Source organism: Drosophila persimilis, unplaced genomic scaffold, assembly GCF_003286085.1.
Source record: "Drosophila persimilis strain 14011-0111.01,24,50 unplaced genomic scaffold, DperRS2 tig00000572-arrow-pilon, whole genome shotgun sequence".
Taxonomy (NCBI): Eukaryota; Metazoa; Arthropoda; class Insecta; order Diptera; family Drosophilidae; genus Drosophila; species Drosophila persimilis.
In genome coordinates this window covers 3,083,387-3,109,039 of record NW_020825321.1, presented here as the reverse complement: position 1 = coordinate 3,109,039, position 25,653 = coordinate 3,083,387, and the positions used below count along the sequence as shown (strand labels likewise).

At 42.2% G+C, this 25,653-nt stretch overlaps 1 protein-coding gene across 9 annotated transcripts in view; it reads right to left on the bottom strand.

Moving 5' to 3' along the window:
- LOC6602744 (zinc metalloproteinase-disintegrin-like batroxstatin-3) overlaps positions 1-25,653 on the bottom strand; it is a 513,201-nt gene that overhangs the window by 111,917 nt on the left and 375,631 nt on the right. For 8 of the 9 annotated variants that reach the window (XM_026990250.1, XM_026990252.1, XM_026990255.1 and 5 more), the window contains exons 15-17: positions 17,941-18,060; positions 17,683-17,860; positions 17,396-17,546 (exon numbers count right to left, since the gene is read on the bottom strand). In XM_026990250.1, the coding sequence (XP_026846051.1) occupies positions 17,396-17,546; positions 17,683-17,860; positions 17,941-18,060 (449 nt within the window). Of the gene's footprint in view, positions 1-11,805; positions 11,912-17,395; positions 17,547-17,682; positions 17,861-17,940; positions 18,061-25,653 lie in introns of all 9 variants that reach the window. The other variant, XM_026990249.1, reaches the window with a different exon arrangement.

Below are 25,653 nucleotides of genomic sequence, written 5' to 3'. Positions count from 1 at the left end.
ACCCAAAGATTTCAGACCCATAAGTCTCTCGTCCTTCCTTCTGAAGACGATGGAACGGCTTTTGGGGATGCATCTCACGGTAAATATTTCGCCTAGTCTAATCTCAGACTCCCAGCATGCCTATCGGAAAGGAAGATCCACCGAAACGGCCCTACACACGATCACATCGATCATAGAAGCGTCCCTCAACTGTAAGGAGTACACCCTAGTAGCCTTCCTCGACATAGAAGGCGCCTTTAATAACATCCTCCCGGTCGGTGAGCCTGATCGATCAGATGCTACAATGCAGGACGGTTGAGGCATCACTGGGGACGTCCACGTCCACCAGATTTGTCAGTAGAGGCACCCCACAGGGCGGAGTCCTCTCGCCCTTCCTATGGAACGTGGCAGTGAACGAACTGCTGCGGGAGATAGAGGGGGGTGACTGCCGCGTGGTGGCGTATGCGGATGATGTTGCTATAGCATTCTCGGGTATATTCCCGCAGACGCTGTGTGAGTGCCTGACAAGCACACTCATGAAAATGTCAAAATGGGCGGACAAATGCGGTCGAGGCGTCAACCCGTCTAAAACGGAATTGATGCTTTTCACTAGGAAGTACAAAGTTCCGGTACTGATTCCCCCTAGACTAAGTGGGGAAGCGCTAGTTTTCAGCAGCAACGCCAAGTATCTTGGCCTAATCCTCGGCAGAAAGCTCGACTGGAAATTGAGCGTAGAGGACAGAGTAAAGAAAGCCACAGTAGCCCTCTATACTTGCAGGAAGCCATCGGACTAAAATGGGGAATGACCCCCTATATAGTCCGGTGGCTCTACACCGCCATCATACGACCGATCATGCTCTATGGAGTGGTGGTATGGTGGCCAGCCTTAGACAGAAGGACATGCCTCAACAAACTCAGCAGAGTTCAACGCATGACAGAGCTATGCATCACTGGCGGGCTACGCACTACTCCAGGGGAAGCCCTGGATACTGTGCTGGACCTCCTCTCTGTACATCTCATGGGAAGGAAGGTGGCAACACTTTCTGCCTTCAGAATGAGAGAAGCCAGACTGTGGAAGGCGTCCGCGGTTGGGCACTCGGGACTCCTGATGAGACTCCCGCAATTACCAGAGAGGACAGATTACTGTATTCCTAGTGATCACCTCTCGACGCCCTTCCAGGTATCAATCCCACCTAGGGAGGACTGGGAGATGGGCGAACCAGGACCTGCAAATGCGGCTCACTTCTACACTGATGGCTCAAAGTTAGACGACCGCGTGGGAGGCGGAGTCAACTGTAGCGAGCTGAACATCAGTCATTGCTTCAGGCTCCCGGATCACTGTAGTGTGTTCCAAGCGGAGGTTGAAGCCATCAAGGAGGCCATTTCGATCGTCTCCAAAAACGTCTAGACACGCACTTAGTGTGCGTCTGCTCGGACAGCCAAGCGACTGTTAAAGCTCTAGGCTCAATATCGTCGAACTCAGCGACTGTGAATGACTGCCGCAGGTCTCTGCACGAGATCGCAGAGCAGTTAGATCTCTTCCTAATATGGGTCCCCGGCCACAGGGACATCGAGGGGAACGACGCCGCCGACGAGCTAGCCAGGCAGGGTACTACGATCCCTCTCCTATCGGAGAGGGAGCAGGTAGCGATGCCCTTGGCTACGTGCAGGCTCCTAACGCACGAATTGTTCGAGCAAAATGCCAATAGGAGATGGCAGCAAAGCGTTTCCTGTAAAATCTCAAGACTGCCCTTTATTTGCAACAGCCTGTTCTCCACGGTTTTTAGGCATTGGGAAGGGGCACACTCCCATGCGGCATCACAACGGACCTTCTACAGGGCCAAGTGAGCTTGGGAGGGTTTATCCCTCCCCCAGGCTACCGCCTGAACCTAACCTAACCTAAAATATATTGAAAATCTTCATGTCTCTGCCATTCTGAAGGGTCGTCAGTTAAAAAACTTGGGCAATATAAAAGCGATCGAAAAAGGTAGCAGAATTAGGTCTCAGAAAATCAGATAGTCTCTTTGTAGGCAAAGAGTCTTGAATGTAGGCAATTCTTTTTTTTTCAAAACTAGGCGTTTTGCAGAACATGGTAAACACAAAGGGCCAAGAGTTCCTTCGCCATTTCTCGTTACTCCATGAAAGCAACTCTATCGTCAAACAATGAAAGTGTGATATTTTCATCAGATAAATATCACAAATGCCTGCAAGTTTCTTTATAGGTGTACATTTTGCATATGAATTGAAAGTCCAGATTTGGAGCTTCAATAGCTGATGTTGACCGGAACCAATTATTTTATCGCGCAAATATATTTCTTCTCGAGTTGTTAACGTAAACTCCTCTCGAAAATATTTATATGTTTTAAGGTATAAATCGCCTTAGACATCCAGCGAGCATGGTGCATTGGTCCAGGGAGTCGGAGACTATGACCTTTCGGAACCGATTCGAAAAAAATTAGAGTTAGCTCCAACAACTCAATATAATCAGTACGCGCATGATGCTTTCTCGGTGGAACTTGACAGAAGTTAATTATTGCATTTCTTCTGTCATTTAAATGCGTTGTAACGTAATGATCAGTGATACCAAACCGAAGCTTGGTTTGTGCAATAGTGTTCCACACGAACACTATTTGACTTCACTGATTTCACTGATTTGATGTCTGCATGAGAGGTAGAAAAGGTTTCGGTCTAGTAGTTGCTCTAGACGGAATGCAGCGTCATTAAGTCGTCCAGAATTGGATGCAGTTGTATCAAAATAGGCTGCTTTGATTTTATCAACTATTGCCCATTCGGTCAACAAATTAAAAGTTGCGTGTGAAATGTCTACTCCTGTAGATGCACTTAATTTTGGCACTCCCAGAAGTTGTTCGCCTTCCATATGTGATATAATTATTGGCAATCGTTAAACTTTGCCGTGCCCAGTCAGTTCGGAAAGCATATTGCCATCCCAATGAACCACTGCTGACATCTGAGAATAAACGTGAACTTGTAAAAGAATACGTAATAACATAAAGTTATTTTACCAATATATTGGATATTGGGATGTTGTTTGTTCTCCTATTTCTGGTCTGATGAGCTTGTGAGGTAGCTCAAAGGGGGCCTAGCTGAGGCCACCGGACGGGTCGCGGGTTGCGGATAGCGAACGGCCTACCTCGGTAGGTCAGCTGCGAATAAGCGGGCATCCCTCACGGGAGAGTACCGAAATAAGCAGTCCCGGACAGCCAGCGGGTGTTCGCGAAGCAGCAACACTGACGATGCGCTTGTGGTGCCGCCTCAATAAGTAGCTCACACACTCCCATCCATACACAATACCTACCCACATCCCAACCCCCACACCCACCTCACACCGGGCCGGACTAAGTGTGTTACTCGACCCGTGCCGAGAGTCAGCCTGGCTGGGGGCCCGGTATAAAAAATAGCCCAGTCTCTAACGGAGGGCTCAGGGACTTGGCAGCCCCCTGTTCTAATGATGCCTTACCCGGGCAACGTGGATCTCTGCCCGGGCTGACCTTTCCCTTTCTCTGCATCTCGTGGGAACAAGATGTATAACAATAAAAACAAAACCAACAAAAAAACAAATGAGTGCGGCGCTCCCCAAATGCCAACTGGGAGCAATCCCAAGCTCGGAAAGGCAGCGGCCCAAAGGCCTGGCCCAACCGGCTCTATAGTGGGGAATACCTACAAGGTGGAAGGTGCCTGTGCGAACCCGAGGGGGTCCCATCCCGAATCCGGTGTGGGTGGCAAGGTAACTCCCGAAGCTGACACCTTGGAAGGGAAGCTAAGCAATATTGCGGCTGCCCGACCTTCTGGTAAAGCGGAGGGGGTTGACTTGCCGTCGACAAGTGCCCAAGCCAGACGATACTCATATGCCGAAAAGAGGAGTGCAGGGCACATACTCCGTCGGCAACACGCCAGCAGTGAAGCCAGCCCATCAGCCGAATGGCTGAAGAAGGTGGAATGGGCTTCGGCCGTACTTCCGGAGTTCACCTTAGAACAGAAAAAGGTGGCTCCCCAAGCCAAGAGGCAGCGCTCGCAGGAGACACCGGGACCGGTAGCAAAGCGCTCCAGAGTGCTGCCAAATGTCTCCTTTGCGCAGATTGCCAAGGAGAGGACGCTAATTGGTGTCCTCGACAAAGGCAGCGCAGAGGGGAGAGTCCCAAGGAGTCAGTGGAAGTGGGTGGAAGCGGCATTGGCCGACCGCTGCTTCGAACTCCTCGACAAAGACCCTGGACCTCCGCCAGTCTGCAAGGACATGGGGTGGTTCCAGGGCAATGTAAAGATAATTGCCTGCGAAGACGAGCGCTCTGTGAAGCTGTACAAAGCGGCGGTAGCGCAGGTCGGCGAGGTTTATGCTGGGGCGAAACTCGTCGCAGTCGACTGGAGCGAGGTGCCCAGCAGACCGAGGGCCAGAATTTGGGTGCCGGCTACCTTTAAGGAGCCAGAACGCATCCTCAAGATGTTGCAGAGGTGCAACCCAGGACTACCAACCTCCGATTGGAAGGTAGCCAAAGTTGAGACGACACAAGGGCCGACTAACCAGGCAGTTCTCGTTCTCAATAAAGAGTCGCTGGCCCCGATAGAGGCAGCAAAAGGAGAGCTAAACTTCGGCTTCAGCTCGGTCACCATCAAGGTGTAAAAATCGGACGCGGCGGCCGCGGCTCTTCCTGTCGTCAACCCAGACGTGCAGGATGTCGTTGCGGAGATCGAAGCGCCTGACGACGAGCTGGAGCCAGACCAGGAAGGCTTCTCCTCAGATACAGAACTGATGCTCGACTTCGAGTCAATGTGCCGAGAGAGAGTCTCAGATGACTCGGACGCGGACATCACGGTGGTGGAGAATCTTGAAGATGGTCCTAAGGATCCTTCAAATAAATCTCCACCACTGTAAAGCAGCATCGGCTGCTCTCATACTCCGCATAGACGCAAGCGGAGCCGACTTAGTCCTGATCCAGGAGCCTTGGGTGGTAGGAGGCAAGGTCTGTGGATTGGGGACGAGGGAATACAAGATCATTGTATCCCAAAATGAAGGTAAAATCCGTACCTGCATACTTGCTAGAAAGCACCTAAATATCTTTCTGCTCCACAATTATAGCGATGGAGATAACACGGCGGCAAGCCTAGAACTAAGAGGTCATCATCTCAGGCTGGTGGCATCCTATATGGCCCACGAGGAGGATGATCCTCCGAACGACCTTGTTCGCAAAATAGCCAGCGACAGCGAAAGGACGGACAAAGACCTACTTATAGGTTGCGATGCCAACGCCCACCACACCCAATGGGGGAGTACGGACACGAATGTAACGGGTGAGTCACTGTTCAGCTTCATCCTGAACTCAAATTTATTCATATGCAATCGGGGTAATGACCCCACATTTATAATTAAAAATCGGCAGGAGGTCATTGACCTCACGCTAGTGTCAAGCAAACTGCTGGACACAATCAAGAGCTGGAGAGTCCTAGGAGACCACTCCTTCTCGGACCACAGGTATATCGAGACGATATTATCCTTCGATATTCCCAAACCCACCGACTATATCAACCCCAGAAAAGCCAACTGGGAAAAATATAGCACAAAGCTGGAGGAGCTACTCCCTCCTAACGCCCCTAACTGCCCGAACACTGAAGACAACCTAAACCGTCTTGTGTACAGGTTTACGGATGCGTGCAACAAAGCCTTCAAGGCAGCATGTCCTTCTACCAGACCAAGGGGAAAAAAGAAACCCCCCTGGTGGTCCAAGCAACTAGACACCCTTCGTAGAACTTGCAGGACTCTATTCAACAGAGCCACAAGAACTAAGGAGGATACTCACTGGGCAGACTATAAAACCAGTCTAGCACTATACAAAAAGGAAGGCTAAAAGAGCCTCCTGGCAAAAATTTTGCTCCGAAATCGAGGAAACCTCGGAGGCCGCAAGACTCCGGAAAGTTCTCTCAAAAACCACCCCCTCGGTAGGGTACCTCAAAAAGAATGATGGCACGTGGACCAACTCTAGTGAGGAGTCCCTGCACATTTTGCTCGACACGCACTTCCCCGGATGCACATCCACCGAGCCGTCACACCTCCCAAGAGAGGGATCGGTAGTATCGATGGACCATATCCTTACAAAACGGAACATAAGTTGGGCATTAAACAGCTTCAACCCGTTTAAATCGCCAGGCCCGGACCAGGTAATCCCGGCCCAGCTTCAGAGGGCCGGGGAGACGGCCATCAACTGGCTACATAGTATCTTCAGGAAGATACTGGCGGTATGTACAATACCGCAAGCGTGGCTTAAGGCTAGGATAGTTTTCATCCCTAAAGCAGGCAAAGCCTCACACTCAACCCCAAAAGACTTTAGACCAATCAGTTTATCGTCTTTCCTACTCAAAACCTTTGAGAGACTTATCGGGCTACAATTACGTACTACCATAAGTCCCCAGCTGTACTCAAGTGCGCAGCATGCCTACCGGAAAGGAAAATCCACAGAAACGGCACTTCACGAAGTGATCTCGAGTGTAGAAAAATCCCTGCATCTCAAAGAATACTCACTAATAGCTTTTCTCGATATCGAGGGAGCCTTCAATAACGTCACACCGGGCGCCATTACAGAAGCCCTGACCGACCTGGGGGTGGACCGTCACTTGGTGATGCTCATTGATCAATTGCTCATACGCAGGACGGTGACATCATCGATGGGATCGTCCACCCAGTCAAGGTATGTCAACAGAGGAACCCCGCAAGGGGGAGTTCTGTCTCCTCTTCTATGGAACATTGCAGTCAATAAGATTCTTTGCGACCTGGAAGAGGGGGGCTGTAAAGTAGTGGCATACGCGGATGACGTTGCAATTATCTTTTCGGGGAAATATCCCCAAACACTATGCGACCTAATGACTGCAAAGCTTGCTCGATTGTCCCAATGGACAGAATCGCGCGGATTGGGACTAAATCCCTCGAAAACGGAACTCGTGTTATTCACAAAAAAATACAAGGTCCCGCCCCTCAACCCCCCAACACTAAACGGATACAGGCTCTCCTTCAGCGACAGTGCCAGTTACTTAGGGTTGGTAATTGACAAAAAGCTTAGCTGGAACCTGAATGTCAAGGATAGAGTGAGGAAGGCAACGACAGCACTCTATACTTGCAAAAAAGCTATCGGCCTAAAGTGGGGCATGAACCCAAGCATAGTCCGATGGATATATCTGGCAATAGTCAGACCTATAATACTCTACGGAGTTACTGTCTGGTGGCCTGCCCTAGCGAAAAGGACAATAACCAATCAGCTGGGCAAGGTTCAGCGAACAGCCGCCCTCTGCATCAGTGGAGCTCTTCGAACTACACCAAATGATGCGCTAAACGCCATGTTATGCCTTCAGAGCCTTGACTTTGCAGGAAAGGAGCGGGCAGAAATGGCAGCAATACGTCTTAGGGACTCTGAACAATGGGTACCCCAGAACATAGGTCACTCATCTATACTAAACAAAAACAACAAGGTCCCAGCAAGAACGGACTATCAAGTTCCAATGGAGCACACGGAGACTCCATTCAGCATAATCATCCCTCATAGAGACGATTGGCTCGAGGGACCCCCCGGCCCAGACGGGGCCATAAGCATCTTCACGGATGGCTTAAAACTGGACGGCAGGGTTGGAGGAGGAATCTACTCTGAACAACTTAACATAAGGCAATCTTTCAGGCTTCCGGATCACTGTAGCGTCTTCCAAGCGGAAGTTACAGCAATCAGGGAGGCTCTGTACTGCCTTCATACGGTTACCACCACGGCAACCAATCTAAACATCTACAGCGACAGCCAAGCTGCGATCAGATCACTTAACGCGATCTCCTCGAACTCGGCTACTGTGGCGAAGTGCCGCAGATCTCTTCACGAGATGGCTCAGCAATTTGCTATCAGCCTTATATGGGTCCCGGGTCACCGGGATATCGAGGGCAACTGCATAGCGGACGAGCTGGCCAGATCTGGCACTACAACCCCCCTTCTCCAAGATAAGGAGGATATTTGTATGCCTATGGCCACCTGCAAGCTCATCATAAAAGAGCAGTACACGCTACTGATAGACAACAAGTGGCAAACAGGGCCACGTTGTCGCACAGCTCGGCAAACATTGCCGACCATAGATAAGAAGCGCACCTCAGAGCTCTGCAAACTAGGCAGGGAAAGGTGCAGCGCAGTCATACGTTCCCTCACAGGACACTGGCTAGTAGGCACCCACGCAAACAGGCTGGGTGCCCCATACAATGATTTCTGCCGCAGCTGCAGAGACGAGGACGAGGAGGAAACAGTGGAACACCTGTTCTGTTCCTGTCCAGCTCTCAGCAGAAGGAGGCTGCATCACTTGGGCTCTGCCTTTCTGAACGACATCTCGGAGATGTCCACGCTATGTCCCAGAAAGATCGTCAACTTTATAAGGGCATCTGGATGGGACAACTGTTGACATGAAGTCTCATCTGCAGGGAGGGAATGATCCCAAACGGTATCACAACGGGCCGAAACCGGCCTATGTGTGCTGGGCTCCGAGCGAGCTTGGCGGCCGTCTCTACCTAACCTAACCTAACCTTGTTCTCCTATTCATAGCATATTCACTGATTTTGTGGCCTAAAGCTTCAGCTATAGTGGATATCAAATACATGGCTGCATTTTTAGTGATCCTCCACTTATCTAAACATGATAAAACTCTTTGGGTAAACCAATTTTTCCTGCCTCTTTTCGCTGGAGGCGGTTCAGTTTCGTTATCCGATATTTCCATGTCCAGATGATTATGCATCGAATAATCGCTGGATTCGCATTCACTTCCAGAATATGTTAGACGTCCTGAAGATATTGATGGTTTACGTAAAAAAATTATAAAATACGATCTCAGTAGCAATTCGCGCACTCTCTTTTTGCTTTCGGACTTGATCCGTTAGTTGGCGTTCACATTTTCGTTGATTTTTTTTTACCGAGATGGTGTCTAGTCCAGCTAAATGCCCTGATCTTTGGGTCTGGCGCTGCAGTTCAAGAAATGTCTTGTCCTCTTCAATTTTCATCATCGACATGGCATCTGCGTGTGCAATATCGAACCAATTGTCAAACTTAGCGCCAAAAGCAGCTTCCTTAGCTCTGAAAGAGTATATAGTTTTATTCTTGTTTTTTTTCTAAGATTTTTCCATTCGCTATATAAGTGTTGTAGCTTAGCCACACAGTGATATTCTTGACGCACAGGAACTCGCGCCTTTTCCCAAAAGACATTTTTTTATTGTCAAACGAACTTTGCTGTGATTGTAGAAAAATACACAGAGTACTTGCTTTATTGACGGTAGGTTAGGTTAGATTAGGTTGAGGCGGCTGCCGGGCTCGCTCGGAACCCGTCACACTTAGGCCGGTTTCGGCCCGTTGTGATAACGTTGTGATGTTGACGGTAACTTAGTTCCCAAAATTTGAGGAGAGTCGTGACCCAACAAAATAGCTTTATCACTAGAACGCAATTTCGCCATATTTACTAATTCTTTTTTGGCTTTCTCGCACAAAAATTTTGGAGGGAATAAATCGATTCACCGATTTTTCCATTGTTGGAATAAGTATCGTAAGCATTTTGATGAGAATATAAGGCGAGAGCGGGAATTCGATATTTTAATACACTGCATGTGTAATTTTCACATTTGTATGAGAAGTTTAATGTTAACTATTTATTGTTGGCTTAAATGTTAACCAATTGGGCTGAAATTTTGGGGGCTGGATTATATTTTAAGGTTCTAAATCACAAACAAAAATCAATCCGATCAGAGCTATACTATAGCTGCCATAGGAACCATTGACCAAATATCGGATTTTTGAACTTTCAGGCCGAATCAGGCTGAAACTTTATATTTTATTGTTTTATAAAAAATGAACATTTTTAGACCCTGAGACCTTTGAAAATTAAACTTGTAATGTATATAAACATATTTTCATGGATTTGACACAAACAAAAGTTGACTACGAAATCACGAAATGTTGAAGTAAGTCAAATTAACTCCGTTCAGAATTCGGGCTATAATGCCGCAATTAACAATCAGTTTTTTATAGCAAATAGAAAAACATCTTTTTGCCAAAAAAAAAAATCGGACAATAAAATTATGAACATGAAAAAGAAGTACTTTTTGATAAAAGCCAAAGTTGCGGATCTTCTTCAAATGTTTAAGTAGGACGACATCTTATTTATGGAAGGCTGCTACCAAATCGTAGTGAACATCGATATAATCTATTATTTGGGTTTGTGAAAGCAGCGATTCCGTTTCTTGGAATTGAAGGAGCAGAAAACGGAGGTGTTAAACTTAAGGGATTTCTTTGTTTTTATTATTTCGATATGAGTATTGTGAATTCTGCAGCCATTAGAAAAACAATATGTTGTCTGCTGAAATGGAGAACCTACTAATCGATATATGGCCGGAGAATTTAGATGATTTGTAGTATTATTTTTGCGTACATGGTACCGAAGCGGACCAAACCAGACAATCTTTAAGAGATTGTTCAGGAATAGCTGGAAGTCCATAAGGATCAGCAGCAATCCCAGAAATGATTTAATCGTTTATATTTTTCTATTTCAATTCTATTTACTAAAAAAAATAACCTACTACCTACACTACCTCTCCAACCTGAAAGAGATAGCCTTACGTGAAGAGGATCTAATAAGATTGTGTTGGCATATGCTATCTCAATTGAAAACCAACAAAGGCCATGAAAATCATTAAATGAAAGAAGTAGAAATAGAAATAGATAGAAATATTTGCTTTAGTTAATATTTGTAATTGATCTGCCTCCAGCTCAGTAGCAAAAAAAAAGATAAATTCACACTCTGAAACAATAAAATAATGCCTGCTCTAACAAAAATTCGGAAAAAATGTATTAAACACCTCGTGCAATTATATTAATTCCATAACGCAATATGGTCGTATACATTTTCTGAAAAGCACGGGGACCACGAAGCCCGGCCCAGTCTATGCCCAGCTCTAATGCAATATTTTATCCATCTCCTCCATTCTCAAAACTGTTTGTTATTCAATGCCATCTTACTGTTCTCCAATATTCGGTGAGTTAAGGAGCTGGTCAAACTATTGGAGGTCTGTACTATTGACGTGTCTTTTATCTTAGTAACATGAACGCAATATGAGCAAAGTTGTTTATAATTAATTGTGTTGGAAAACCTTACAGGAAAAACATGTTTACAGTATTGCAGTTTCGTGCCTAGATGTTTTTGCAAATTAATGCACTTAATCAACATTAGCCAAACACTAATTGAACAGATTCCTTAAAATACAGATAAACATACGGAATACAACTCTATGGACTAATGTACATATATTAGATAAAGGCAGATGAATCGATATAGCCATGTCCATATTGTAGACCCGCAGTAATTCCTTGTCTTTATATGCTTAAAGTTCATGCATTTATACATTCATATGTATTACCTTATAAAACCCAAAATATGAAAACAAAAAACGTAACTAATAAAATTAAAACTCACATAAACTTAGTGGTTTGTGATTACGACAATATGATACAAGGCATGTACATAAATACACATACATAATTTTATAATGGAATGATTTAGGACAAGTACATACAAATAAGTAGCTTTGTTATATAATGATGTAAGCACAACAAATATTTTACACATCGATAAAGACAAAGGGACAATGAAGAAGAAAGAAACCAGAGTAACCTTTTTGTACTTTTTTAAATAAGTATTTAAAAATTAACTTAAATACTGAAATTTGTCTATTGTATGTACATTTGGGTCACGCTCTTGCCTTAACCATGATTTTTTTTGTCTGAATTTGTATGTGTGTTTGACTTTCTGGTACTCTACCTGTAACAAACGGCCAGTGTTGCAAAACTAATGAAGACACATTTGACGATAACTGTTAAAATGATGACCATGGTTAATGTGCTGATCCTATTTTGGTCTGAGGTTCCTGCAAATGGGGGTTGCGTTTTATTTGGCAATTAAATTAAATTTGTTAATATGCAGAAATTTTGAACCCCAATTAAGCATTTGATTCGTTAATACAATGAAATTCGAAAGTTTCTGAAATCCGATTAACGTTTCTATGGATTATACATACATATGTTGCTAGTCGAGTAGACCGACATTATCGGGCGTGATACAGATGCCAAGCCAACCGAATTAAACTGAATTGACGCTTTAGATCAACTGTAGTAGCGCTACTAGAGATTTCGTTAAACACACTGATAAAACACATTTCACTTTTATAAAGCGTTACAGTTATAGAAATGTTATTGAATATCTAGTTTATCTGTATCAGCATAGTTTAAGACTTCAAATTTTTTAATCCCTTTAATCCTTTATATAAATAAATTCCCATTCGATGTCGTTGTATGAAACCAGCTCAAGCTAAAAATTGGCCACCTATTTTTTCTAACAATTTAATTTTTTTCGAAGTTTTTAGTTCGTTTGATTGTTTACTTTTAATGGTGTTAAATCAATGACAAAAAAATAAAATAAGATTACAGCACTAAAAAGTAAGCCGTGGAAGTAAGGTGTGAAATTAATGAAGGTACTGCCGGTCCAACGTTTGGTCAGCAGTGGACAACCGATCTGATCTGCTTAAAAATACTGCTGCACTGTTTCTTTACACATTTCTTAGAAATTCTCTGGCTAGCAAATCAATTCGCATTTTTTTTATAGTCAGGCTGGCTCCGGTTTTTACTTTCCTAACATTTTTCCGTAAGTAAACGGGTTTTTATATAAAAAAAACGAATCTTAATTACAAAAAGAAAAAAAATGTATCTACAGAGCAACAACACTTTACGTTTTCGTCCCAGCTGTCACAATCATATTGGGTTTTCGGAAAGTTTAAAATTTTTGTTTGCCTAACAGCCTAAATTGCATGTAACAGCTCAGTTTGTGCTCGTAACATACTAAATTGTGTGCGTAACATAACAGGGTAAAGACAACTGATTCCCGCCACATTTAATTCGGACCGCAAAATGCACATACATAAGTGTAACAAATCAATTTTTTGATTTTAAAACTGTCGCTTAGTTCTTAAATAATCTCAGCACGATGAAATTCTGGTGGATTTCATGAAGGAAAACCCAGACTTGGCAAGAGGTTTCGTGAAGGGCGACCGAGCTATTTTCGATGCCAAGTGGGCAGAGATTTGCGGCGCTCTCAATGCTGTTGGGCTGCCAATCGGTTGGTTTGGCCAATCATTGGCTTGGAAAAAGGTATATGTTGCACAGAAATAGAAACACATTATTATAATAAATTCGATAATTTCAGGCTTGGTCAGGCTGGAAGACAAACATTCGCAAGAAGCCGGCCAAGAACAAATTGGAAGTTCAATCTACAGGCTGAGACCCCTACGTCCAGCAAATGGTTGGGGAATCGGCGTATAAAATGGTGTAAGGAGTTGGTGCTCCAGCGTATGGAGCTCTTCCAGCACGAGCATGGTTACCGACACTGAGGTTAACTAAATAAATAAAAATAACATTTCTGAAAAATATATTACAATGGCCTGAGCCTAAGTTCATTTTAAGGATTGCACTTTTGAGTTACTATAAAAAGATATCTTTCTTTAATTGCTAATGAAAACCTATAGAATAAAATAAACAAAGACCAACATTTCACAAAATTATTTTTTAGATACTACAACTCTGTGCTACAATTCTCATTGTTATGCGTGAGCGCCGAAAAAGGTGTCCGAAAATTTCGAAATAAGATCCTGTGTAACCTACGGATTTTATGGAGGACTTATCAAATCTAGAGTTTTCTGTGACACACCAGTATTACTCAGTAGTTTTATCACTCTTTCATCTCAATTGTATATTTTAACCAATGTTTTGTAAGAATAAGAATTTTAAAAGTGAAAATAAAAAGTAAATTTTCCATAAGTTTAACTTCCTTGTCCATAAGATTTTCAACTTTTTTAATTTTCTATTTTCTAGAGCAGTGACTTTTTGTATCCAGACTTCTGTAAAATGTCACTGTTACAAGTGTATTTCTAAATTTCGGCCCGCTTCTTTACGACCCCACAAAGGACGAAAATCTTTGGAATCCACAATTTTGAAGATACGAGAAAATTAAGAACGCTCAATCATAGAGAATGACCATATCTACCAGATTGCCGAATCTGGATCAGATCGGATCTGGGGGCGGAAGTGGGCGTGGCGAAGTTTTGAATTACGCTTGTAACAGTGACATAGCACAGAATTCTGGATACAAAATGTCGTTGCTCTAGCTCTTATAGTCTCTAAGCAATATGCGCTTCTAGGATCGGACAGACGGTCAGACAAACGGACAGACAGACAGACATGGCTCTATTGACTCGGCTATTGACACACATCCATTTTCACCAAAAATCGTATATACATTATCTTATATATATATATTTGGGCAACAAATTGTATCGCAACTTTTTCATGTGTGCGCTATTGTGTACCGCTCTATGAGTGCAAGTAGATTACGCGCGCACATTAAACAAAACTTCTACTTGCAAATTTTGGATTGATTCAAGGCTTTTTCAATATGATTCATTTGATTGACAGTTCAAGATTTACTTTAAGAGGGAATTGTAATTAGACACTTTTAGTACCTCGGCAGTATTCTCCAAACTTGATCGAAAAAGCGCAAAAGCAGGGTGGACTTTTGGAGGTCAGATTCGTCTTCAGTAGTGGAAATAGTATGAGAATATTCTTGTCCGATCTTTGAATCATTGTGCGTGTTGACCAGTGTAATCGTTTTTTACCCAACTTTTTCTTTAGGAGATTAGAAAATGTGAGAAAAACACGGGAGCACTTAAAAACGAAAACGGAATGTTTTTGCCAAAAAAGCAAAAGTAAGTGAAAACCAGATACTACCTGACTATGTTAAATATTGATATTCCAGCGGATCAACGCCCGAGCCCTTTGCAATATACTCGCAAACGAGTGTGAAAAAAATTAATGAAAAATTTTTGTATCGCTAAGCACTCACAAACGAGCTTGCAAATGATATAAAAAGGCTCGCAAAAATATAGCGATCACTATTTTTTGCGACTGTCGTAACCGGAGCACTCACGGCCACAAACTGAACGACATATGAATAATATTCCTATCTTTTCGAATACCCGAAAGATTGCGAGAGTTGGATCGGGTTAAGTCTCGCATAATCACTCGTGTGCGATATTATTGACGAGCGTTTGGTTTGCTGGGATGGTACAGAGAATCTACAAATATGTATATGAACACAAAAAATTATTTAATTATCACACACTGTTCATTCATTGATAAAAAATGCGTGTACTTGTACATTTTAGGTAGGCCTCATCGTAAGAAATCGACAAATTGATTTTTTTAGTTAAATGATTATATAACGATTATTTGTATCTTTCGCTTACGGAAAATCAAACGTATTCTATTTTTCGAACTTTACACTTTCTAATTTGTGCGAGCCTGTAGATTTCGTTTCCTTGAGTTTAGTTTCTACAAGTACCAGGTACTTAAAGATAAATGAGTATAATGAAGATGCTATAGTCGACGTGCCGACTAAACATCAATTACTTCAGATTTACTTATTTTTACACAATTAGGCAGGCTCCGCTTTCCACTTCACTAAACATTTTCGGATGAACTTTGGAAAACGCAAAAATTGGTACTCCCATTTTCGTAAAACGTAAAATTTTTCCGCTTTCAAAACGGAAACATTTCTATAACTGAAATGAGAGGTATTCGACTTTGGTATCAACAAAACGAATCTTAATTGCAAAAGCAAAAAATATATGACTTATTGATGTATTAACAACAAAGCTCGCAAAGAACGGTCAACAAAATAGAAAAAGACCACGCACACACGCTCTCTGACAGAACACTTTTTGTCTCTTCGCTTGTTTTATCTGTTTTATGTTTTCGGTTGAGCCGACACACGATCGTGTCTCACAATAAAAACTTAAAGAGACACTTTTGATCAAACGCTCACAGAAAAAGTTTCAGGAGATGGGCAGCACCAACCATTTTGCCCCAATAATATCTGAAAAAACGATTTCAAACATTAAACATGTACAGTACTGTTTACACATATACATATGTATAAATTTAACAATATATTAACCACTAACAAATAGTTAGCAATAGTTTATGGCAACGTTTTTCATTCACATAGGCAAATGATCGTTGCCTTAGGCATCACGAAAGCATGCATGCATATGTAAAAGAAACTTTTTTCGTTAGCTCGCGATAAAATTCCCAGTAAAAAAAAGAGAAGTGAAAAAATCAGTCTTTGCTTGAGCAAGAACAGAGCAAACAGGGCAACTACATTTTGCATTGGACAGTTGGAAAAAACACATCGATTGGCATAAATTGGCAAAAAAAAAAAAAAAAAACAGTACAAAGGTGCGCCTAACAGCTCAGATAGTTCTCGTAAGATACTAAAAAAATAGCTAAGTAAAGACATTTGTTTCCCGCCTCATGTAATTTGAACTTATAAATTTAAGTGTAGGAAATTATCTTTGAGGTAATGTCCAGATGGGATGGAACTTTCTCCAAATTCATTTTGGCAATATGTTTGTCGGTCCGAAATGGTTTCCAAATCAGAGAGCTTGACTATTAGCAGGTGTTGCATCTCAGACGTCTCATTTCAAATCGCTTGCTTTAAGCCGTCGTTAAAACATCCAATCGAAAAAAGACATTTTTATCACGCCAAATATTTACGAATCAACCAAGTAAGCTGTTTTTTTTTTTTTGTCAGAAACGATAATAAAATAGAACATATCGGAGACAAAATTTGTGAAAACGGGACCACCTAAAAACGGAAACGGAACGTTTTGGCTGAAAACACAAAATGCAAAAGTAAGTGAAGACCGGAGCCTGCCTGAATATAAAGTGGATATGATAAATATGGAAAGGGAATCGATATGAGATGAAAGTTTTCGGATTTCAGAGCCTTGGACATTTTTTAATGTTAATTAATAAAAAAAACAAAGACTTAAGATTTATATGATTAAAAAGGTTGTTATCTGGCTTCAATTTCTCTGCTGTTATTGGGTTTCGTCGGTGGACGTTTGACTATGCCTATTTGTATTTTTCAATCTATATAAATAAATCGATGTTCATAGAGTTTCTTATACAAAACGCTAAGTCTATTAAGCGGCATGATTACCATTGTCATACAAGTAATCAAACCAAATTTGATATCGAATTGTAGTCACATTAATTAGGATTTGTCAACGTGATTGACCCGCAAGTGTGATTTGGTTTGGCTACACTAAATCGGCTTTGTATAGATGGATGGCTTAGTATATATATATATATATATATATATATATTTTTTTTTTGGTACTGTTTGCATAGGATTGGATAAATTCAATCAAGCTTAGTTAGTTCAAGTCTCTCCCAGCTGGCGCAAGGTAACGCAAATACGTTGAGGTAAAGTGCCGTTGACCTCTACGCCCTTCTCTTACCATATGGGGTTTCTTTCTTTTCCATTTTTATTGTATTCTCCGGTGTTGGCAATGCTTCAGTTGGCAGTGCTGTGGTAAGGAGAACGACAGAACTACAGTCTGTGCCACCCCAACCCATGTCGCAAAAGCAGCGATTTGTGTTAGTACAGACCTGCAAAAACAAATGCCAAGTGTGGTCGTCAAAATGATTTGCTAGTGGTATACTTGTGAAACACCATAAATAAGTTAATGTGTATCTATATAAGAGTAAGTGAGCAAAATCCGCACTTTTCTTTGGTTTAACTTACGCCGTGTTCTGAGCACTCTTGACCCTGTTTATTTGTTGGGCACTTAGTTTGATCCACATGAGGAAAGAGACTGACACAAGTTTGGTTCAGGCAGATTAAATTATCACCGCACGGTGTTCCATCTTTGACTAGACCATGTTCAGGGTAGTTGTTGGAGCCTACTTGTCCGCTGGTTGCCCTGAAAATAAAAAAAAAATACGTTAAAGGATTTTATTCTAGCCATACCTGCCATACCTGGTCACTTTATTTGCTACGCACTTGCACTCGTACTCCTGTCCCTTGATAGATATAATGGTCCGTGAGTAGAGTTGGTCGATACCATCGTTAACAGGTTGTCTTTCACCATCCTTACATTGTAACGTGCCGCATTGAACATTCCTGTGTCGAAAAAAAAATGTTAACATTGAAGAATTAGCTAAAATGTTAAAAATTGCTGCCTAAGCACCAACAAAAAAGTTATTCCCTAAGGAATATTCATTACTCAATGCACTATAAAAACAATCCTTACTTTTTCTGATACACTTGGGACTCCGAATCAAAAAAATATAAATCTTTTTATACCCTATACTCGAAGAATATAGGGGTATATTATTTTTGTGGTGGAAGTGGATGTATGTAACTCCCAGAAGGAAACGTTTCCGACCTCATAAAGTATATCTATTTTTGATCAGCATCAATAGCCGCGCCATGTCTGCCTGTCCGTCCGTCTGTCCGTGCAATACTGCATATTTGCAGAAAACATCGCTGCACGACGAGAAACAAAGATCTTAGTTTTCAAAACTCGACAATTCAATCTGTAGACCACTTGAATATTCGTGGAATTGTTTTCGATAATAAATTTAACTTCATACAATTAAGATTACTATTACAATCTAGAGCTCTAAATTTTCAAATATCCATGTTAATATAGTTATCACAAGAGCTCATATCCTTGTCAAAATCGACAACGGATTTCCGGTATTCGGATGGAGCGCAAATCCAAATTTAGATAGCCTCTCCACTATAGAATCTGTCAAAAATGTAAGCTGCCACAATAAAATGATTGCCGTAATTCGTACATACTCCCAGGCTCATCACCCAGATCTCAAACCAAAGACACTGTGAACATTGGAACCAATTCCTCCACCGATACAGGATGTTTTTGCCAGAGTGGTTCACCCACGATCTATCCAGCAAAATGTACAAAATCAAAATGGACCATATGCATCCGCCTACGTATCGGTCACACAAAATTGACTAATGAACACCTGTTAACCGGCAAAACCGCACAACGTTGTTCCTGCGGTGAAACTCTCTCAGTTTTAGATATTTGTACAAAATGTTCAAGGATAAGAAAATAACTCTTTAAAGATAAAAAGCCCTCAGCATTTCTTGAATATAGATTATGCTCGAATCGTTTTTTAAGTTAATATTTTATATTAGCTTTAAATTTAATAATATTGTGAGTTGCTGCGGATACCGCAACTCTACATTTATACTCGATACTTAGTCAGTATGGCTTTCCTCCGGCAGACGCCGCTAATATTAAACGACACGACAAAGCGAGAGAGACAGAAAATCAGTCTGAGCGTGACGTCGGGCGCTGCGTAGCCACTGCAAATTGATTTGTTCCTTTTGGGTATAAAAATGATCCGATCTGATCCACATTCAGAAATCTGATAGATATGGTTATTATGAATGATTCTGCGTTTTTAGCTTTCTCGTATTCTCAATATTGTGGATGCAACAGATTTTCGTCCTTTGCGGGGGCGGAAGGGGGTGTGGCGAAATATAGTCCGATATATTAGGAGTGTGGATACCAAATTTGGTTGCTCTAGCTTTTATAGTCTCTGAGATCTAGGCGCTAATGTTTTACTCTAAGCAAAGCCGGCTATGCTACGTGTGTGTTAGAGAGAGACAGGGCGAAAAAAAAAATGAAATTGTTTTCTTGATGCTGGCTATAATAATAATACGATTCAATTCAAAAAGATATGGTCATTCTCTACGATTCTGCGTTTTTGGTTTTTAGAGAGAGACAGAGCGAGAAAAAATGAAATTGTTTTCTTGATTCTGGCTATAATAATTATACGATCTGGTTCAGATTTTGCACTCTAGAAGATATAGTCATATTATACGATTCTGCGTTTTTAGTTTTCTCGTATCGTCGAAATTGTGGATGCCACAGATTTTCGCTCTTTGTGAAGGCGGAAGTGGGCGGGGCAAAGTTTTGAAATATTTTTGTAGCAGTGACATATCACAGAAGTCTGGATCCAAAACATCGTTGCTCTAGCTCTTATAGTCTTTGAGCACTAGGCGCTAATAGGGACGGACAGACGAACGGACGGACAGACAGACAGGGCTCAGTCAGTACATATATATACTTTATGGGGTCGGAAACGATTCCTTCTGGACGTTACACACATCCATTTTTGCCTCAAATATAATATATCCCAATACTCATTTTGAGTATCGGGTATAACGAGGGGAAACGTTGTGAGTTGCTACTGCGACGGCAACTTTACATTCATACCCGATACATAGTCAGTATGGCTTTCCTTTATCCGAAAAAAAGACAGCGATTTTTGTTACACTTGGCTTGTTTCCCAGAGGGCAATGCCGGCTAGCTGTCGACCCCAGGGCTCGGTAGTTCCCCTTGCCCGCCAAATGTAGACAAAGATGGAGACATACTACTTCTCAGGACATCAAAACTAACAACAACCTAAAGACAAAGAAAATCATAAACAGACGGCTATCAAGTGGGTGAAGCTTGGGTGTTATCACTTCGCGCGCCCGCCCTACCGGTGACCAAACACAACGTTCATTTTGGCCACCATCTGCTGGAACGGTAACGGCTGGCCTAATCCATGGCTTACGCCACGCGTCCTCCCTCTATTTTAATTTACTGCATCATACTTCAGTATATATCCAAGCTTTTATAATTATAAATTGACAATTTCATCTTTCTCATAAATAAATAGATATACTCCAAATTATCACTAACCAAAAAGAAACACCAAAACGTTCGACACAAAGGCAAACACGGAAATGACTGCTGAAATTTCGTTCAACCAACAGGGATACCCTCACCCCTACGTAATGGAGTATGTGTAGATGAGTGGATCCAGTTTTACGGGAGTTAATTTAACTCGGGCCCCTACGGAGACTTAACCTACCAAGAGCTCTTGTTAAGGATCCCCGGGACATAAACAATAAACAATATTTTTCCACAAATCGATCGACCAAATACGGTGTACTGACGGGACCCCCGCGTCACCCACTAAGGGTTAATCTTCTGGAACTGAACAGCTGATCGCACATTTAGGTTCGTGAAAGGTGTTGGTGTTTTTACATATTTTTTTCAATGGCCAAGATGTTACGTTAAATGGTTTAAGCTAATACTAAATACCATATAAAGGACAACACACGGAACAAAATAACATTTAATGTGGAAAGGTGTTTGGAGTGCAGATTATGTTTTTTTTTAAGTTCAAACGACGTGGGCGATCGCTGGCCGTGGCCGGTCAGCCCTAAATTTATATAGGTCCGTGTATACGTGTGCGCGTGTGTGTGTGTAAATAGGGGTTTTTACGTGGCGAATGAGACCAACCGTGTGGCACGCACTGGAAGGCGATGCAACGATCGTGCGATGTGGCTAGAATCGCCCTCTTTCACCCTCCCCCCTTCACACGTCCCGCGCTTCTTGGCTCACACACGCGCAACTGGAACGAACTCACTCAGGTTCACGTTGGACAGTCTTCTTCTCTGCCGTCGACTTTCTCGAACTCCAGTGTTTCTCTTCAGGAAACCTTCTGGCCCGGTTCTGGTGGCTGTATTCCTTGCCGGCTGTGAGTAAAATTTCCTGCATTACAACCTATTTGCACGCCCGCCTTTTTCCGTACTCACTTCAAACATTCTGTTTTAAGCACAAAATTTTAAATTTCGACGTTACTCTTCCGTCCACGCTCCACGATTTCCATAATCCAATCCACGTTTTCTAATATTTTCACTCCTATTTATCCCCTTTTCCCTTACTAATACATATACCTAATCCTATTCTATTCCTTATATCCCCAGTAACGGCTCCAGCTCCCCCCGATGTCCCCATACACCATTTTTGGGATCTTATAGTTTTAAAACGCCCTCAAAAAAGTGACATAAAACCCGGTGGGTGCTATGTCACTTTTAACAGCGTCGTAACGCCTACGGGCGTTACGTAATAAATAAATTGAATGGGTCATTTAAATACTAACTGAGTACCGGGTATAAAAGCGACAAAGTGCAGCTCTCAACGTTCCCGCTCATAATTACTATTTCTGTTCATAAACAAATTGTGGTATTTTTTGTTTAAAAAAACCGGTCGTATTTCGAGAAACGGAATTTAACGGCAAAGTGCGGCTTTTGTAAAATTAGCCGCTCATGTTCATTTATATTACAACTTCCCTATTAATATGCTCATAGTTGTATTAAGAAACTATTTTTACGCGCATAGCTGTGTTGTTATTGCTTGTGCCCAAAACATAGATGTAAAGTTCTCACACGTATAGCTAAAGCCCGCAGCTGCACAAGAATACATCGATGTGAACCGTTTTGCATTGGACCATCGCATGATCTTTCAATTCCCTTTTGCTCGATTTCTTTTGTGAAGTTGAAGTTTGTAGAAAATTAGACACACAACCAACCGCCCGCATATCGCTGTACCGCCGCAAATCAACCCCCGCTGTTCATATATATATTATATATATCCCAAAATATATTTGATTAAGCCTATTAAAAATTATACATTCCACTAATTCATAACCAGCGGCATTAACCGTTTATGCATTGATATTTTACTCGACTCTTCCCGAGTTTTAAATTTAAAATTTTTGTAAGTATACCACAACAAATTATCAATTTTGACTTTGACAGCTTAATAATTTCCGGACGGCAAGCTGAAGCTATAAAGTGCTTAAGTCCGATGTATACGATGTAAAGATGACACCGCGGAAACTTACGACATACGCCCAACGACAAACCCGCCAGGTCGCCAAAACGCTAAGAAACAGAAACCAGGTCAACCCACGATCGCCAAAACACGATCGCCGCTGACACAGCAACCACAGGCGTATAACTAGACGCCAGCCAAAACCAGAAGAAAGCTTACGAAGAAGCCCGAGCACAGACGTTGTACTAATCTAAGAATTTAAAAGTGCTGCAGTATTTATAATAAAGTGTCTAATTATCTAAACAATATCAAATTGCGTAAGTTCATTTTAAATAGTCGAGGCACCGACACTACTCCACTCGAAGCCTACACACACCATCTGACGCTCGACCAAGCCACGATCCACCCTCTCTAAGATAGGCCAACCCCGACATCTCCTTTAACGTTCTATCTATTTCTACAAATTTCTTGTGGATTGACGTGACTGACTGAGCTCATCCTGAAATAAGTCCATCACAGATCTAAAAAATTAAAAAAAAGGTAAAGCTTTGGTGTACTTTGTACTGAGGACACCATACACAAGATCCCAATTCTAAAATAAGACGGAGTAGCTAAATAAATAGTGTCTTTGTTCCATAGGTCATCAAGTTCCATTGACTACCTCTTTATAAACCCAATCACGCCATGGAAGAAATGTGTTCAGAAAACTTTAATTTGGCGCCTGATATACACCGAGATGATCAACCTGGTTAATTCTGTCAAGAGAATCACCGTATAGGGTGTAAGGATCATGGAAGGATGAAATGTCATTACCTTACATTTTATTCAAAGCATCATGACTGAAAGTTATTCAGATTGGATTGCCAGCGAGATTGAAATGAAATGTCTTTACACAGAACACAGAGATTAACATTATTCGAACACTCGAGAGTATTTTTTATACCCGATACTCAAAATGAGTATTGGGGTATATTAGATTTGTGGTAAAAGTGGATGTGTGTAACGTCCAGAAGGAATCGTTTCCGACCCCATAAAGTATATATATTCTTGATCAGCATCAATAGCCGAGTCGATTGAGCCATGTCTGTCTGTCCGTCTGTCCGTCTGTCCGTCCGTCCGTCTGTCCGTCTGTCCGTCCCCTTCAGCGCCTAATGCTCAAAGACTATAAGAGCTAGAGCAACGATGTTTTGGATCCAGACTTCTGTGATATGTCACTGCTACAAAAATATTTCAAAACTTTGCCCCGCCCACTTCCGCCCCCACAAAGGGCGAAAATCTGTGGCATCCACAATTTTAAAGATACGAGAAAACCAAAAACGCAGAATCGTAGAGAATGACGATATCTTTTAGACTGCGGAATCTCAACCAGATCGTATAATTATTATAGCCAGCATCAAGAAAACAATTTCATTTTTTCTCGCCCTGTCTCTCTCTAACACACACGTAGCATAGGCGGCTTTGCTTAGAGTAAAACATTAGCGCCTAGATCTCAGAGACTATAAAAGCTAGTGCAACCAAATTTGGTAGCCACACTCCTAATATATCGGACCGAGACGAGTTTGTTTCAAAATTTCGCCACACCCCCTTCCGCCCCCGCAAAGGATGCAGATCTGGGGATATTCATAAATCTCAGAGACTATTAAGGCTAGAGTAACCAAATTTGGTATGCGCACTCCTGTTAGATCTCACTATAAAACGTATATCTCAAAATTTCGCCCCAGATAATTTCGCAGAATCATAGATAACGACCATATCTATCAGATTGCTGAATCTGGATCAGATCAGATATTTTTTATGGCCAACAGGAACAAATCAATTTGCAGTGGCTACGCAGCGCCCGCCGTCACGCACAGACTGATTTTCTGTCTCTCTCGCACGCACTCTTTGTCGTTTCGTTTAATATTAGCGCCGTCTGCCGGAGGAGAGCCATACTGACTTAGTATCGGGTATAACTGTAGAGTTGCGGTGTACGCAGCAACTCACAACGTTCCCCCTCGTTTTATACTAAAGGCGTTAATAAAGAGTGTTGTTAATGTGTATGTGTGTGTGTAGGAAGCTGGTTTATATACTGTACATAAGCCGTCGGCAGTTTGGTCGTCGCAACTAGAACTTGAACCAGTTGGACTGCGGAGTGGGTATCCTACGGTGCGCAAATGAGAATCTGAAGACACGGCGACAGCCTCTGATGATTGCGATGGGAAATGAGTGACGGGCAGTAGTGGTACTGTTCCTGATACTGAATTTTATTGAACAAATGAAACTCTTTATATAGCTAGCAGTGGTAATCTTATTGTATGGGAGGGAACGCACAATCTCCTTATGAGTGTGTATTTTTAGATAGGGTGCACTTACCCTATGCAGGCTGTTATATTGCAGTGCATTTACTTAGGTACTTGGCAGCAATAAAGTGAATAGTTTATTGCTTAATCCCTTTTGGTGGGTTCGAGCTTACAAGTGCTATTGTTTATTCTTAGTTGCTAATGTATTGCTCGTGTCGTCACATTCATTTACATGAATTGACATGAACAATTGTATTTATGAGTATTTGTGTATGAGAGTGCACTGTATATTCTGTTATATTAATTAGGTATAATTTTGTGACTGAACATTCCAAGTCCAAGTCGGCGGAAAATCGGCGTGTAAGGGGGAATAGGGGGTGATGACATGACTGGATTGTGATTTGATGGCCTTGGTTTCCATAGTTGATACTTCTTTTCGAAAATTTAGGAAGTAATCAATTGAATTGATATTGCTAGAGCTGCATAGGCAGCGATTTGATGGTGCTGCAGGGTGGTGAGATGGTGTGGCAATTTATGATGATGGCTGTCAAGATGGATGTAGATGTTCACAGTTACTATGGAGGTTCTGAGGTCGAACAGCCTCCAATTTGTTGAATCCCAGAAAGGAATTGGTATGATGTTGACACCAGACGTAGCGTCACCTTGAAGATGACGTGCGTTGCAGTCGGGATGCCTTCGGCTCGCATGATTCTGTATAATTGAATCACCTATTTCGTCGCGACCGGCAGAATTTGATCCTGTGGCAAATGATCCCGTATCTGGTCTAGT